Genomic DNA, 17,040 nt, shown 5'->3' on the forward strand with positions numbered 1-17,040 from the left:
TCCTTCATTGTTGGGAATAGCCTGATTTACGCTGCGGCATTCTTTGGTGAGGAAAATAATATAGATAATATAAATAAACAACATCTAACAGGTAAAACCGCTTTACACGGGTTCAACAAAGCAAATGCAGCATTATTTCCATTTAAGGACCGTCAGTCCAATCTGGTCAAAACAGGGAATATGTTTAAAATATGCCGTATGGCCAGGTAAAACATCATAATATTTATTTCTCCCCCACCACCTTATCCAACCTGCTGAAGTCCAACCCACGCGGTATCGTTTTGTCTCCGCAGAATGACACGAGCCACGTCCATTTAAAACCTGACAAACGCATTCCAACGGAGACATCAGCCAATCGCCTGAAAAGAGGGCGGACCTCTCCTTACTCCGGCTTTGCGGGAGTATGAAGTTTAGGTTATCAGTGTACAGCTGCTGCGAGAGAATGGTGCACCTCAGTACGCATAGGTGCGTGATATTTTCCAACTCCGATGGTATATTCCTACAACTTTAACCGCCGCACTTAGTTTATTAGGGTTTGTGCGCAAAGTTCAAAGCGTCTCCTCTGCGGCTTCACACTACAAATGGCTTGGATTACTCCCCCGCATCTGCATGGGACTGGCGCTGCTTTTATTCTGGTTGCGGTAATTCTGACAGGTGATGCAGTTGCGCAGGTTTTTGACAGCTATGGATTATCGTACGCCTTGAGGTCCGAGCTGTCAGAGGATGCGATATTGGTTGCCAACAATGGGATACGCGTGCCTTTCGGGAGATCAGTCTTCATTGATCCCATCAACGATTTGGTCATCCAAGTTCAGCCCGGCGATAGATGCAGCATAACAGTCCTGGACAATGATCCGTTGTCTCAAAGGCCTGGACACCTGTCTCCGAAAAAGTTTCCGTGTGAATTTGGTCCCAACGATGTTAAGTATTCCCACTTTGGCTCCAGGAGTCCTCCAAGGGACAGGGTGAGGTTACAACTCAGGTATGACACTCAAACGGACACCATTATAATACCTTTTATGATGGAGGTGGAAGTCATTTTCACCCAGTTGGAAGTGCTAACCAAAAACATGCCACTCACTGTTGAGAAACTGCTTGGCACAAGTAACCCCATCGACAGGAAAATTTTAGAGTTCACCTTTGATAGGAGCGCACAGCAGTGCAAAATAGCCTCTCTCTCCAGCGGCAGCGCGCTACCCAGGTACGGGAAACTTGTGGATGAGGGCAGTCTTGGAAAAATGGTGGACTGTGATGAATTTATTACAATGAATATCCGCTATCAGCACACTTTTGCTTTGAAATCACCAAACAGAGATTATATTCCAATGCTTGTGGAATTACAAGATAAGGAAGGCAATTTGCTCAAGCAGGAATTTTTCCAAATTTTAGTGCGAATTAGAGAGGGGGAGGAAAACACAGCTCCTAAACCCAGTTTTGTGGCAATGATGATGATGGAAGTGGACCAGTTTGTAATGACAGCGATTACCACTGATATGCTGGCTGCAGAGGATATTGAGTCTAATCTTGATGACTTAATTTTCAATATCACATCCCCCCTGTCGTTTGAGGAGGGGTACATAGTAAGCACTGACGACAGGAATTTGCCAATAACCTCATTTTACCAAGGAGACCTCAAAGACTTGAAAATAGCCTACAAACCCCCTGCTGTGGATTCAGACACTGAGCGGATTTTCCAGATTGAGTTTGAGGTTGTGGACACAGAGGGGGCTGTGTCAGACCCTTTTGCTTTCATGATTGTTGTTAAGCCTATGAACACGTTGGCCCCCGTGGTGACCAGGAATACAGGCCAGTTACTGTACGAGGGACAGTCCAGGCCTCTGTCCAGTTCACACAATCTGGAAATCAGTGACGAAGACAATTTAGACAAAGTTAGAGTCACTGTAATTGACGGGTTAAGACATGGAGATCTAACCGTTCTGGGCTCAAGAAGGAAGTTTTTCTCCCCAGCTGACCTCGATGCCGGACTAATCATTTATCAGCATGATGGAAGTGACACATACAGTGATAATATTATTTTCAGGATGACAGATGGCAAAAATGAGGTGGAGTTTCTGTTTCCCATCACTGTTGTGCCAACTGACGATGAGCCTCCCATTATCAATGCCAACACTGGGCTGGTTTTATTCAAAAACCAAATGATGCCAATCTCCTCTCTCATGCTCAGTGCAGCAGACATTGACTCAGAGGATTCTACTATTAAATTCACAATCGAGTCTCCCTTTTCCACTGTTGGGCAAGTGCTGCTGCGCCAGTCTGAGGCCCCGGAGGACCCATCAACCTGGAGGTTTAATGCAGAGGATGAAATGTATGAGAAAGTAGTAACTGAATGGCTGCAGCAGGACATTACTGACGGTAAACTGTTTTACAAGCACATTGGGCCTCACAGCACCAGCACAGTCATGGATCAGTTTGTGTTCAGAGTTCAAGATGACAACGACCCGCCTAACCAATCAGGTGAGAGCTCGTTCGTCATCAAGATTCTCCCCGTCGACGACCTCCCCCCCGAACTGTACGCTGGCACTACTCTGCAAATGACTGTGCACGAGTATCAGCTTACTTACTTCCGCAAGAAATTCCTCCGTTACACTGACCTGGACTCAGAAGATAGGGATCTCAAATACACAATCGTCCAGCCACCGACGGATACAGATGAGAATAGTCCTGTTGTGCTGGGAGCCCTCATATTAACTGAAAGGCCAGACACTGAAGTCACAACATTCACTCAGGCACAGATTAACCATCATAAAATATCTTACAAACCCCCTGACCTTGAGCTAGGAATTACTACTCACGTTTTGCAGTTTAAGTACACTGTGGAAGATATTTCTGGAAATAGCGTAGAGGGAGTTTTCACTATATTTTTGCAGCCTGTGGACAACAAGCCACCGCAGATAACCAACTCTGGATTCACTCTGTTTGAACGCGGCACACATATCATTACGAGTGCCGAGCTAGACACCTCAGACACAGACACTGACAGCAGACAGATATCCTTTACCATTACTCAGCCTCCACTACACGGCCATATGCAGTTTACCTTCACTGACATGACAAAAGGCGACACTTTCACTCTGGAAGATATTGGAAATGACAGAATTTCCTACATCCATAATGGAGATGAATCGACGGTCGATTCGATACAGATAGATGTCAGTGATGGCGTCCACGTTGTCCCAATTACTATCAAGATTACAGTGAAGCCCATCGATGATGAGACCCCAACTATCAGTCTCCCAGCTGGCACAATTGGCTCCTTTATAGATGTATTGGAAAATGGAGCAACAGAAATCACAAGTAATGTTATTCAGGGAAGAGATGAGGACACAGATGACCTTCGTTTGACGTTCATTGTGGAGGACCCGCCAGTTTTAGGTGAAATCCTGGTGAACGGAGTCCCATCAGGCCGGTTCACCCAGGCTGATATCATCAACGGCCTGGTGGTCTACGCACACACCAGTGGAGAGGTGGGCCTGGCCACAAAGGAGGACTTCTTCAATCTCACTCTGACTGATATGTCTGATGAGTGGACTGTAGGGGGAAATAAGATTACCGGGGTCAGAGTGCACGTTACTATTCTTCCCTTGGACAGCCAGGCCCCAGAGGTCTTTGTGGGGCCGCAGTTCGTTGTCGTTGAAGGAGAAAAGAATGCCATTGAAATCCTTCACATAAGCGCTGATGATGTTGACACTCCCAATGATGACCTCCTTTGTACAATCATAGTACAGCCAACGTCGGGCTATGTGGAAAATATCTCCCCGGCCCCAGGATCAGAGAAATCCAGGTCTGGCACAGCTATTAGTGCTTTCACCATAAAGGACATCAGACAGAATCACATTTACTATGTTCAGAGTATTCACAAAGGCGTAGAACGACTGGAAGACAGGTTTACGTTCAGGTGCTCTGACGGCATCAATTTCTCTGAAAGGCACTTTTTCCCCATCTCCATAATCCCCTCTAATGATGAAAAGCCTGAGATTTTCATGAGAGAGTTTGTGGTTATGGAGGGAATGAACATAGTCATCGACACACCCATTTTGAATGGTGCTGATGCAGATATCCCCTCCGATGAGCTGACATTCATTATCACCAGACCCCCCAAGCATGGATTTATTCTCAATCAGCTCACTAGCGGCACTGTCCCAGTCACTAACTTCACCTTGGATCAGATCAGGGAGGCCTCCAGCATTGTGTATGAGCACGATGACTCAGAGACCACAGAGGACAGCTTTGATATCGTTCTCACCGACGGAAAGTTCAGCGTAGAGAAAACAGTAATTGTTATGATTATCCCTGTGGATGACGAAACCCCGAGGATGGCAATCAATGACGGCCTTGAAATTGAGATAGGTGATGTGAAAATCATAAACAACGATGTTTTAAAAGCTACTGATCTGGACTCTGAGGATAGCACACTAACGTACATTATCCGCTATGGGCCTGGGCAGGGGTATTTGCAGAAGACGACACCTTATGGGACATTACAAAACATCACAGTTGGGATGAACTTCACACAGAATGAGGTGGACCAGGGTTTGATTGTGTACATCCATAACGGACAAGAAGGGATTCGCGACCTTATCAAATTTGACGTGACAGATGGCATCAACCCTTTGATTGACAGATACTTCTATGTGACAGTGGGTGGCATTGACATGGTTTTCCCTGATGTGGTCAATAAAGGTGTATCCCTAAAAGAGGGCGGCAGGGTGACCCTGACCACCGACCTGCTCAGCACCAGCGACCTCAACAGCCCAGATGAACATTTGGTCTTTACTATCACTAGAGCCCCAATGAGAGGACACCTGGAGTGTACGGACACTCCTGGGATGCCCATCACGTCCTTCACCCAGCTGCAGCTCGCCGGCAACAAAGTCTACTACATCCACACTGCGGACGACGAAGCGAAGATGGATAGCTTTGAATTTGAGGTGACTGACGGCTACAACCCGGTGTTCCGCACCTTCCGCATCTCCATCACTGATGTAGATAATAAAAAGCCTGTGGTGACAGTGCATGGCCTAGTGGTGACCGAGGGGCAGAACAAGCTCATCACGCCTTTTGAGCTAACAGTGGAGGATAGAGACACTGCAGACCACCTCCTGAAGTTCACGGTCACTCAAATCCCAGTTCACGGTCGCCTGCTCTTCAACAACACCCGGCCTGTCACCTCCTTCACTAAGCAGGATCTGAACGAGAACATGATCAGCTACAAGCATGACGGCACAGAGACTGCTGAGGACAGCTTCTCCTTCACTGTCACTGATGGCACTCACACAGACTTCTATGTGTTCCCCGATACAGTGTATGAGACTCGCAGGCCCCAAGTGATGAAGATTACTGTGCTGTCGGTGGATAATGGGGTACCGCAGATTGTGGTGAACAAGGGTGCGCCCACATTGCGGGTTTTGGAGAGTGGTCACCTGGGGTTCTTGATCACCAGTAAGACCCTAAAGGCAGAAGACAGAGACAGCCTACATGATTCTGTGACGTTTAAAATCACAGTGGGCCCAGAGCATGGCTACCTGATCAACCTTGGCAAAGGAAATGCCACTATCACCACCTTCACCCAAGGTAAGAGAAAACTGCATTTCAAATGGCTTTGTAATCCTGTTACATTATATTAGATTTGTAATGTGCTGCGCAGCCATATCACATTGAAGATCATTTTGAATTCCCAGAGGTTTCTGAGCCCTATAACTCTCAAAATCATTATACATTTACTCACTATGCTAATTGCACTACCCTCTGAGGTCTGAAAAAAGCTGAGTTCAAAGACAAAGGTTTTTGTTTTCACTCAGGAGACTGCCTATTTACAGAGATGAAGTATGCCAATGCCTCAGGCTGACCAGATTTCACAAGAGCAGTGCTTTTTCAAACGGCGCCTAATGTATTTCACTCTGAGAGAGAATTGATGGTGACTTGTGCACATCAGAGTAATATTTTCTAACATGCAGACAAGGGGATTATAGACGATGCGAACATGCAAACATGTCAGAATGAGGGAGATATGTTATTATGACTCAGAGCAGCTCACAGGCTTTGCAAAGAGAATTACAGTGTAGTTACATTCTAGTGCAAATGGACCAGAGGGGGGTCTCGGTAAACTCTAAGTATCTGGGTAGCAAGATCAGTGTACAGTCAATATCCATGTACTTCCTGTTTGTATTTACTGAGTCACTCTCTGAGCTGCTTCCCTCAGGAGGCCTGTTCAATATTTCAGGAGTTCTCACAGGGGTAAACAGACAGTAAATAAAGCCACTATCTCCTGGGCATTTGAAAATTGTGGCTATGCATTTTTATGCGTCGGCCTCCTTGAAGGGAAATGTTTTGACATCAAATATTGAAGACAGCGAGGGCTGTAAACTTCACAGTCCCCGAGATCCGGGGCTATAAAGAACGCACTCTTTACACCCCAGTATCAAGAAGGTAAGACAGGCCGCTGTGCTGTAGCTCCTGGAGTCTGGCTATTCTTTATGCTTAGTGTCATTTGTGAGCCCAATAGATATACAGCCCCTGTTACCGGGCAGTTCCTCTTCTCAAATTCCCGCTGATACTAAGCAGTTTACACAATTTATCAAGCAGCGTTGGCTCACTTCTGAAAGCAGGGCTCATGCGTAGTCATTGACATCTGGTCTGTCAGGACCAAATTGAACAAACATGACCATGTGCCATTTTTTAATAGTCAATTGAGGCAACTGAGCAGATGAGAATTTTTATGACCAAGTTATCATGGATGTTTATGTAAATATGGTTTTCTTTTTCAGCTGAAATTGATGACATGAAGATTTGCTATGTTCTGAGGGACGGGGACAACGCTACAAATGACATCTTCTATTTCTCCATTGAGGACTATGGTAAGTTACTTTGGTTAAATGATCAAGTATAGTTTACTATCAGGCTGTTTGGACAACATTATGTCATTCATTTTTTCAATCAAAAGCTAATGTGCACGACACAGTGGAGGATGCTGTTGACATACAGGAGTGAGTGATTGAAAAAAGTCTTGAACTTACCCTCTTGAAGTTGTTATGTAGCAAGCACACCATCGTGGTTGAAGTCGGTCCTTGTTGTGCCGACTTGACCTTTCTGTGTGGCAGAAATACTGAGTTGCTTTATCTTGTTTCGACTTGATCTTCACCAAACTAATCTTTTGCTAGGAAGATAGAGGAAGGTCTTGTATGTATTTGATAACGTGTCTAATGTAGCAGAATTACTATTCAAAATGTGTGTACACGGATAGGAGAGTTTTTCAGAGCCATAACTTATTTGCACAGTTTCTCATTTCAGCATGAAAAAAGGAGAAAATAGGCATGCAGTGAAAATGGGATAGGAAATATATGGGAAATAGTACAAAATAGGCAGAGGGGAAAAAATTGTTTATAGAGGTAACTTTTTCTTAACTTATTCTCCGTCATGCTTTATCTATCTCCCGCTTAGCCATTAGTTTAAAAAAAAACAAAAAAACATTTGGATGTCAGAGCTGCCACATTTATTATCCTTTTATCTGAGCATTCAGGATAGTACTGCTCATAGAGAAATCCTTGCAATACCACTAAGTTGATAATAGAGGGGCTTGTCTTCTGTCTTCACACACAAAGCGACAATCTATTTACTCTGCAATGTACTAGGCAGCTCAGGCCTCCCGACACCTCAACATGATGATCCATTATTTCTCCATGCAAGGGCCTCTTGATTTAGTAAAATTAGTAAAAGCATTAGTAAAGACTTTCACATCTCCACATGTGATCAATTAGAGGCTCGGTGAATGGCTGCTGGTGTTGGCGATTAGTTGAAGTAGCGTGCCTGACAGTGCGTCCTTTCTGCTACCCTTCGGTGGTGATGAGTGAACACAAAGGGCCTCTCTGATAGAGGCCCTCTTTTCCCACAATGCACCTCAGTGGGCCCCTAAACACATTTTCTCCCCTCATGACCTGGGACTAATGTGGCTACGGTGAAAGAATAGGCAGGTTAAGAGCAATGCCAACAGGTGGATAGAATGCTAATGAGAGTGTTGACTAAATTGCATGGGACAACTCTTTATCAAGGAGGTGATGCTGAATGCCAATACTTTATCGGAGCTGCTGGTTGACGGTCAAGCCCATTCAGACCTTTATTGTTGAGTCAGGTTCAGTCAATCCTCTTATTATTAGCTCAATTGGGTTATTTGTCATGGATCTCTCTCTGGGCTTCTCTCTCTTTCTCTCTCTCTCCCTCCCTCTCTCTCTCTCTCTCTCTCTCTCTCTCTGTTTTCATCCCCCTCTCTTTCTCTAGCACACACACACACACAAAGCTTGAAAATGCTCTTATATCCCACACTGGTAGTTTATCTTCCAGAATTGACAATTAGATTAGCTTGTCTCACCACTCCCTACAATCTTTCATGTCAATTTTAGACTTGACAATTGGATTAAAAACAACATATTTCTAATTCCTCTCCTCAATCCTGGTTGTGTACTCATTCATCAAAACAAAACAAATAAATATATAAAAACGGAACGGCCAGAGACATCACACATCTCGCACATCAGATGTCAAACATGCTTGTGAGTCATTCTCGTCTCTTTGGAAAGACAGCTGAAGTATAAAATGTAATTCTCTGACGTGGGATTCGTGTCACATAATGGCACCTGAACGACTTGACAAATTGATGGGGAGGCTCGTCGGAGGTGACCCATCCATAGGGGGGCTGCCCTGCACATACTGCACTGCAGCTTGTGAAGCAGTCACTGAGCTATTTTTTTTTTTTTTATTTCTTTAAGATTTGAGCAGTGCTGGTGGCTGCCCTAAATCCCCAGACAGAGCCTCCAACTCTTTGAACAGCCGTGTTGGGGAGGAGCTGAATGGTGTACACAGGCACACAGCTGCGCTCTGTCATGTTCAGAAGCGAAAAAAACATTCTCCTCCTCGATTCAGGTTCATTCGGATATTTACCAACTGCACTTGCAATTTTTTTTTATGGTGAACAGTTATTTTTTATGTCACAGCTGCTCAGTGTGATTCCTGGAGTTTGTTCAAATGGCCATGATGAACTATGAATGTGTGCATAGTTTTGAGTATATATGCATATTTACTGTAGACTACAAATTACTGCGGAAAACTCTAGTTTGTGTTTGTGTTTGTGTGTGTATCGTCTTGGCTTCCTGCTTTAGACATCAATAGGCAGGCTTTCAGGCTGGAAGCCCACACTATCTGTTGTCATTGTGGCCTCGCTGGCCTGTGCACTGTACTGGGACCAGCGCCCTGCACTGCTGATTGTTATAGGATTGATACTCTCAGCCTGCGCTCATTAGGGGGGAACGACAGCACTAATTTACTCTTTGCAAATTTTCCTCACAAGTTGTGGAATGCATGGAAAACGCCAAGCCGTTCATTATGCTCTATCCAAATACTTATGGCACTTTGGCATCTGACGACAAGCTTGTTCGCGCTGTTGAAGTTGAGATCTTAGTTTCTCTGATGGATGGATTGTCTTGATAAATGGCACAATGTTGGCCTACTTAGTGAGCTGCCATGGGCCGAGTTCTTCCTGGCAGCGATACACCTGCTGCTTGACGTGTTGTGTGATTTAAACTGTAAAGGGGGCGCTCATAAATAACCACAGGGCCCACATTTAAATCTATGTTGATACTGACATACTCTTGTCCAGTGTTTGGCACAGTTGTATGTGAAAAGCTGGTGCAAGAATGGCCTTCTTTGATTTGAGTGGGCAACGCATTGCTGATTCTTTTTTCTTGAAAAAGGGGGAAAAAAAGGATCTGCTGAGGAGAATGCTAAACCCTTGGTGGACTGTTTTGTTTAGCTTGATAAATTATGCTTATGTAATTTAGACTTGAAGAGAAGTTGCTGTTTCACTCAATTAAGTTGGCTACATAAAGAGACCAGATGGGCTTTTCACCACAAATGGCAATTAGGCTACATCCCAAAATGCTTATCATTTTTAATTGGTGTGTGTCACAATGAATGAAGCTTTCTCACTGTGGGACTAATGTACTGCTACTCTTAACGCCCTTGTAGTGGAACAAATGTCAGATACTTGCAAATACTGTACATTCTTGACATAATTTGTGTACTTGATGTGTCAGTGGAAAAAAGAAGACGACTGGCTGTTGAACCTCTCATTTGAATGAATTTCTCCTGTTATTTAATGAATCTGCCACCGTGTGTCGTTACATCTGCGTTTAAGGTGGTTGTGTCTTGTCAAAAGGAGATGACAACGGCTGTGTTTGTGTGTCTTGCTATTTGTCAAGCTTGTCAAGATTTTGAATGAATCCTCACGGAAGGCTGAAATTACACATATTTGTTTGTGGCTCTCTGTTTACTGTTTGAGAGAAACATCACACCTGGAACACTAGGAAGTCACGCACAGAGGCGTGGATCAAGAACCTCTTTAATTACTTAGAAAGTGCTTCTTTAGAGCAAGATTGGTATCTGTGTGTGTGTGTGTGTGTGTGTGTGTGTGTTGGGGAGGTGGGGATGGTGGGGTTTCTCCTGTCATTTTAAGTCAGTTAATTGTTGTGTTTCGATGGACTCCAGCCCTTGCCTCCTGTCTCCTGAGGACTCTGTTGCATTCAGGTGAGCTTACCTGAGCACACACAAGCCCCGGCATTCCCAGGCAGTTGTTTGTGGAGCTGAATCCCTGTCTGCCTCCAGCCTCTAATCCAGCCAGTCAGTCAGCATCAGGGATGTTCCCACTGACAGACAGACTGCCACTGCCTTTGTTTTTCATTCCAGGTAGACATCCCCCTCCTCCACTTTCTGCTGGAGAGCTAAGGAGGAAGGAAAAGATTGTTGATTGTTCGGTTCATAATAAAAAATGTGCTGCTTTTGAAGTTCAAACTCACACAGTTGCTTCCATTTCCCATTTGTAAAGCGAGAATTGTTTAGTGTCTAAAGGGCAAACTTGTGTAAATCAATAATTCAGATTTGGAGTGGAGGGTCTACAGTGTAGAGCAGAGAGCAAATTCCTGACTGGAACATTTTTTCTTACATGGCAGCACCTGAAACAGAGAGGAATGCTTTTCTGCTCTCCAGTTTCCAATGCATGTCTGCAGCGCCAAGCTCAGCGGGCTTGTTTTGTTTGTTGTTTCTGCCTCATGAAACAAGATAAGTTCAGGTCGCCGATGACTGCCTCGACCCGCCGAATTCTCTCCGAACCATCCGAGTGCTGCAGTAACATCTGCCGCGTGGAGCATCTGCATCTTGGATGTGATCGGTCGTAATCGCTTGTGACACTGAGTGCATACTTGAATCCATCTCCCTCTGCTCCCCTCCTCTCTAATCCCAGGTTAGGAGGGATTATCTTTCTCCCCATAGCGTGCCGGAGCACAGCGAAAGTAAGAGGGAGCATGCACTCACACGCAATTGTGAGGTTAGGATAGTCTTTGTGTATGGTATAATACCCCCATCACAGCCCAGGTGATGACTCTGCAGTTTTCTCAGTGTGTTTCTATCCCATTATTAATGAAATTGTAACTCCTACCCTTTACTTGGGAGGTATAACATTCCTCTGTCCTTGGGAACTATATGGCACAGGTACGGTATGTATCGTATGGTATGCTATAGGCCGCACTGCACGGCTCCAGGTAATTACACAGCCCATCCTGTTGTCCTGTTTTTAAAGAGATTTTTAGGATGTTAAGATTTCCTCACGGCCCATCTGTGCTGCGGCTAATAAAAATATTGGGTAGTCATTTTATTGTTGTGGAAAAGTGTTGTGATAAAACATCTGGGAGCTGATTACAGAGCTATTCCTGGGTAACAGCTGCTTCACTTTGGGGATGAAAACTGAATTACAGAGAGGATTTAGGCTAATCGGTTTAGATGGAGTATGATTTGCCTGGCTCACTGGTTCCTCGTCTCCTCAGTCACTAACTTTGGGAAATATATTTTTCTCACCAGTCTGCACTGCAGGCCTCGGCTGTGTTTATAAACTGGTACCAGTCTTCTCTCTTCAACACATCATAACTCAATGTCTTCGCAAGTTTTGTGTGTGTGTGTGTGTCTGCGTGTGTGCAATTTACATTTATCACACAGATCTTTTTTTTTTAAAAGTGGTATTTTATTTTGGTAGAATACTTACATTTTTTTTTTTTTTTACAAACAAAACTGATACCCTGTAGTAGGCCTCTCTGTCATTGTGTATTTTATATTTACCTCTTTTATAGATTTTTTTACCTTTTGTTTCATAACGAAGGTTGTAAGACTGAAATGTCATGGTTTTATTCTAATCAATAGATGACTATGTCTGTTAGTGTTACGCCTCTTCCTCTGCTTTTTCTACTGTGGTTTTTATTTAAGGTACGGCCTCTTGAAGTTGCTAGAGTGGAGATTATCCCTCCATTGATTTATTTTCCCCTGCAAACAAACAACCATGTTTTGCAGTTAAAAGCTCATCCTCTGCCTTCCACCATGTGCCATGCGCGGATCCTCTTGCTCTGATGGTGCCCTCATTTTCCCTCTTGAAAATATGGGGAAACCCTGCCTGATCTTTCATTCCTTCGGTCTCAGTATGCTGCCAAAATAAGCGTATGGAGCCACGGTTAACATAGCCACAGCAAATTCCCAAGTGTATGGAAACCCCAGGCCCAGGCTTGTTCTCTGGATGATGATGAGTGTCGTCATCTCTGCCTTAGGATGTCGCTCTAGCAGAACAGAGGTTGTTCAAGCACTGATAACCTGCGAAGCACACCGACAGACGCATTCCCTTGACTCACATGAAACCACAAAGGAGTTCGGAGAAAGTCCCCCTTCTCTTCTGTGAAAGAAACTATTTTTTCTATACCTGTTGAGATGATCTCAAAAGTAAACCTCGCAGGCACGACTGAAGTTTCTGTGATCAATTTTCAGGATAGTCAGGACTCCCACTGCTCAGGAAAACATTAAAAAAGGAAAAATGTATAAGCTATAGCTTTCTAGTAATGGCAGCAACAGAAAATGAGAAATGTAAAAAATCGAATGGGAAACTGAAATGACTAGGAAAATGAAAACGTTTCAGAATCCTTTCACAAAATGTAACAGAAATAATCATTTATAAGGCGTTTGGGAAAAAAAAAATCTCTTACGTAAGCATTCCCTTCACCCACTATTAATGTCTTAAAACCTATCCTATTTGGTTTTTGGCCCTAAAATATAGAATAATTTCATAATGGAAAATGATGGAAAATGATTTCTGAAAAGAGTGGGAACTCCGAGAGCCCATAGTGGTAGCGATAGACTCTCTTCTCTCTTCACAGTAGCAGGGCTTTTGCTCAATTTTGCTAAATCACTCTAGATAATGTGTTTTTGGCCCCTGAATCCCAGCAGTGGGCCTGCGCTGCCCCTCTCAGCCTCGCTCTATGAGAAGCTTCTGACAGCTGCAGCGTCACAGCTCTCTCCTGCCGAGCCTGGGTTTCGGGACTCGAGCCCGATGGGTTCAGGCTAGATCTCGACACACGTGCATGCACATACACACACACACATGCACAAACACGGACACACAGCTGCCTGATCCCACACTCACTGATGAAGCTGGCACTGCTAAAATGTTGCATCAAGGAGCTGGGCATCAAGCTGGGCTGCACTTTAATTGATAACTGCTTTGTCTTTGATTTCAAGCTGTTGTCTTTTTTGATTAGTGTGCTGTGATGTAGGCCAGGAAAAATCCATTACTATACCATCAGCTTTAGAGTATGCCAAGGAAATGCATGCAAGGGAAGCGAAAATGTTACACGTTTTGAAGCGAACTCTCTTGAGGAGGCTTTTTCGTTTCATACACTCCCAGTGAACGTGGTAGGAGTGTGTCTTGAGAGTATCAGGGCTCTCATCTCATAAAAGGTGCTGATGAAACCCTTTGGGGATTCAATGTGTGGCTCCAGCTTCCCCTCACCACCACCACCACCACCTGCTTCCTCCCTAAGTGGAGCCTGATAGGCAGGATATGAGAAGTCATCTAGCTGAGAAATGGGAGGGATGAGCAGTCAGAGGGAGATGAAAGGTAGGAGTGCTCTGTTGGTCCCAGGATTGGTGGGGGCAAGGCTTCAAGCTGCTTCCTGTCGCCTGGAGCGATGGCATTAATGCGCTGACGTGCCGCTCACTCTCTAAACACAGCCTGTGTTGACAAGTTTCTGAGGGCTCAAGTGCAGTAGGTAGACCCTGCGGATATGCAGCCTAATCTGCATATGAATGGAAATGATTTTGATATTTGTCACAGACTTGATTAGCTGTAAACAGCAAGTATGGTGTTGGCTGGTGTGTGGAGTGTTTTGCCTACTTCACCACATCTCAGCAAGCTCTAAAAATACACGGCAGCCTAAAACTGTATGGTTATTTAAGTCAGAGAACATTTCTGATTTTAACTTCATGTTCTCTTCAAGCATCTACAGTACATCTCTCAAAAGTCAACTTTTAACAAGGGGCTAAAAAAAGATGGTTTTCAGTTGCAGTGCTTGAGAGAGCTATCATCTGGTGACTAGTAATGCAAGTGAAAACCAGTCGTATTTTGTTGTAAAATCTAGGCAGCAGTCTGTAAATCAGTCAAAGTCATCTGGTCCCCTTTTATAGAGCTGTAGGCGGCACATATTTGACTAAAACAGAGTGTGCTTTTCAACTGTTCCAATTTCAAACTGCACACCACAGTTGATTTTTCAGTTACAGCATTCCAGGTATTTTCATTACAAGGTGTGAATGCTTAAAATGTTTTGTGTTTTCCATTCAAATTGCATTCTCTCTGTATTTTTGCCCTACACACCTCAGAGGGACTGAGGAAACTTGAGATATATATATATATCTATATGAAAGACCAGGGAAATGTCCAGAGCTCAGACCAACCCTTCCCCTATAAAGTATACCAAGGAATGTCTTGCTGTCTGAATTTAACAAGACCTTGGCTTATCTTAGTTTTCCAGGCCATGGGCTGGGAGTGAAGAGTTACATATTAGCAAGCAAATGGGGAGAGAGAAACAAAGAAAGACCATGAGGCACAGGTCTAGACAACTGGGCAATCTGATACAGCTGTTACATTTAGCTTCTCAAATCCCTAAGTAATTGGCTAAAGCCATTCCAATTACCACAAAATTGTTCTGTAATACTTTTAGGGTGATTACTGGTCAGTGAGTCATGTGCTAGGTCAGAAATTAATGGGTTTTTTTCTGCACATTGTGTTTCATTACAGGGCAAGTTTAGAGAGCTGCTGGAGCCCACTGAACCCTGGGGGATAGTTGACTTGTTGACTTAATTTGCAGTTAACTTACCTTCTAAAAGTAAACTGACCATTTTTTTTAAAGGGCATTCAATGTGCTTGAGTGCCTTGAGTTAAAATGTCACAGATAGGGCTGTGCAGTTCCTGCAGATTGTCTCTCATGTTTATGCCCTCTGACATTTAGCCTTTGTCCTGCAGACATGACAGTTTTCATTGTTGGTGAAATACGATTAATCAGATCTTATTACTTTATTTCTTTGCTCAGGGCTCCAGGTTTTGTGCTCCTTACACCAGGTCATGTATCTTTGTGTGTTGGCCTTGGAGACAGTGGTTTCCAAATGACCGCCCTGCCATAAATACATAAAAACACTTTGTGAAGTTCATGATATAAAGTTCTTGTTGAGAAGTTTTTACAGAAATATTAATTAATTTCTGTGGTAATGTTTAAAGCCGGAGTTTAGTGGTGTTTAGCAACTGTCCCGATTAAGTGTCCATCTATCTGTTTGTCTGTTTGGCATATGTTGTCATGATTTTTGAGACTCATTAAATCATTTTGCAGTTTTTGTAACTGATGCTCCTGCAATTTAGGTAGGCTATCGACTCTTCTTATTCTTATGAGTCACATATTGCATTGTTAGTGTTACTACATAATCAGTTACAAATATGCTACATCCCTAATGAGGTACTAATGGCCAGTTAATTTAATTATTACATTATCTGGGAATTTATAGCAGGTTTATTACATTTTCAATCCATTCAGATGAACATTTTAATTCATTTTGACATGTTATTACACTATCTGTCAGTATGAGTTGCTATAACTACATTGCCACACAGAACCATGAAAAAACATCTGACCTGCCAGCTGAGGATCTTTGCTAAGCCATTGCACCAGAGCAGCTTATTTTTTAAAAATTTGAACAATACATATGGAAAAATATAACCTAATTAGGTTTGTGTCCTAAGATTCTGTCAGCAAAGGGTGAAACATTAACAAATTACAAAGATGGTTATAAAAGTTGTTGAGTAAAACACACTGGCAATAGATTGTCCAAATGATAATAGTAATCATGGGTGGCAGTTGTTTTGCCTTGCTTGCTGAATGCCTAACCATTTTAACTAGCATGTACTACACTGTATCACACAGCATAATCCTACACCTTACCGTCAGTTAAATTTCCTGTGTTTTGATTACTTTTCTCATGTGGTTTACCAATTCTAATTCAGGCTATACCAGTAGCAGAAAAATAATGTAGAATTATTATTATTTCTGAATTATTATTAAATTTCATCCAGAATACCTTTCCATATGTATTATTTCAATATGTATTATTTCTGTGCTGTTATCTGCTAATTTCAGCCTGTGTCATGCTGTATACTCCCAGATAGGAGCCAATAGATTGTTTTTTTTTTCATACATCAGTCTGCATATGTCTAGTGAATTCCCTGTACTGTAACCATATGACAACCAGCAGAATGTGGAAATACAATACTTGAGTTTTTTTAATAGACACCCTCATTTTCTATTAATTATTGTATTAATTTTATGTCCACTAAAGTCAGTCAGAGTTTGATTTACATAAAAAAGAATCAATGTCATTATAAATGGATGTCACTGAAAAAAGCTAAAATATTAAATTAGCAAATAAATCACTGCTGTCATGTGAAAACCTTATAACTTCTAATTTCAGTTGAAGGATTACATATTTCGCTATGCATTGAGAATCTTCTACGATTCCTGGGCCTATGAAATGTTTTCAAAACCCATTGGAGAAACTAAAAATACATACAGACAATATAAATCTGAAAACAAAGGCTGGTTTTCTTAGTTGCTGAATAGTTGA

At 43.1% G+C, this 17,040-nt stretch overlaps 1 protein-coding gene across 1 annotated transcript in view; it reads left to right on the top strand.

Moving 5' to 3' along the window:
- Positions 1-581: 581 nt before the first annotated feature.
- frem2b (FRAS1 related extracellular matrix 2b) overlaps positions 582-17,040 on the top strand; it is a 59,559-nt gene continuing 43,100 nt past the window's right edge. The window contains exons 1-2 of the mRNA XM_071523608.1: positions 582-5,592; positions 6,786-6,875. Coding sequence (XP_071379709.1) covers positions 582-5,592; positions 6,786-6,875 — 5,101 coding nt within the window. The remainder of the gene's footprint in view (positions 5,593-6,785; positions 6,876-17,040) is intronic.

This window comes from Centroberyx affinis, unplaced genomic scaffold (assembly GCF_046629955.1).
Source record: "Centroberyx affinis isolate AG114_WGS23_722 - 3 ecotype Tasmania unplaced genomic scaffold, CSIRO-AGI_Caff_v1 ptg001095l_1, whole genome shotgun sequence".
NCBI classification, from domain to species: Eukaryota; Metazoa; Chordata; class Actinopteri; order Beryciformes; family Berycidae; genus Centroberyx; species Centroberyx affinis.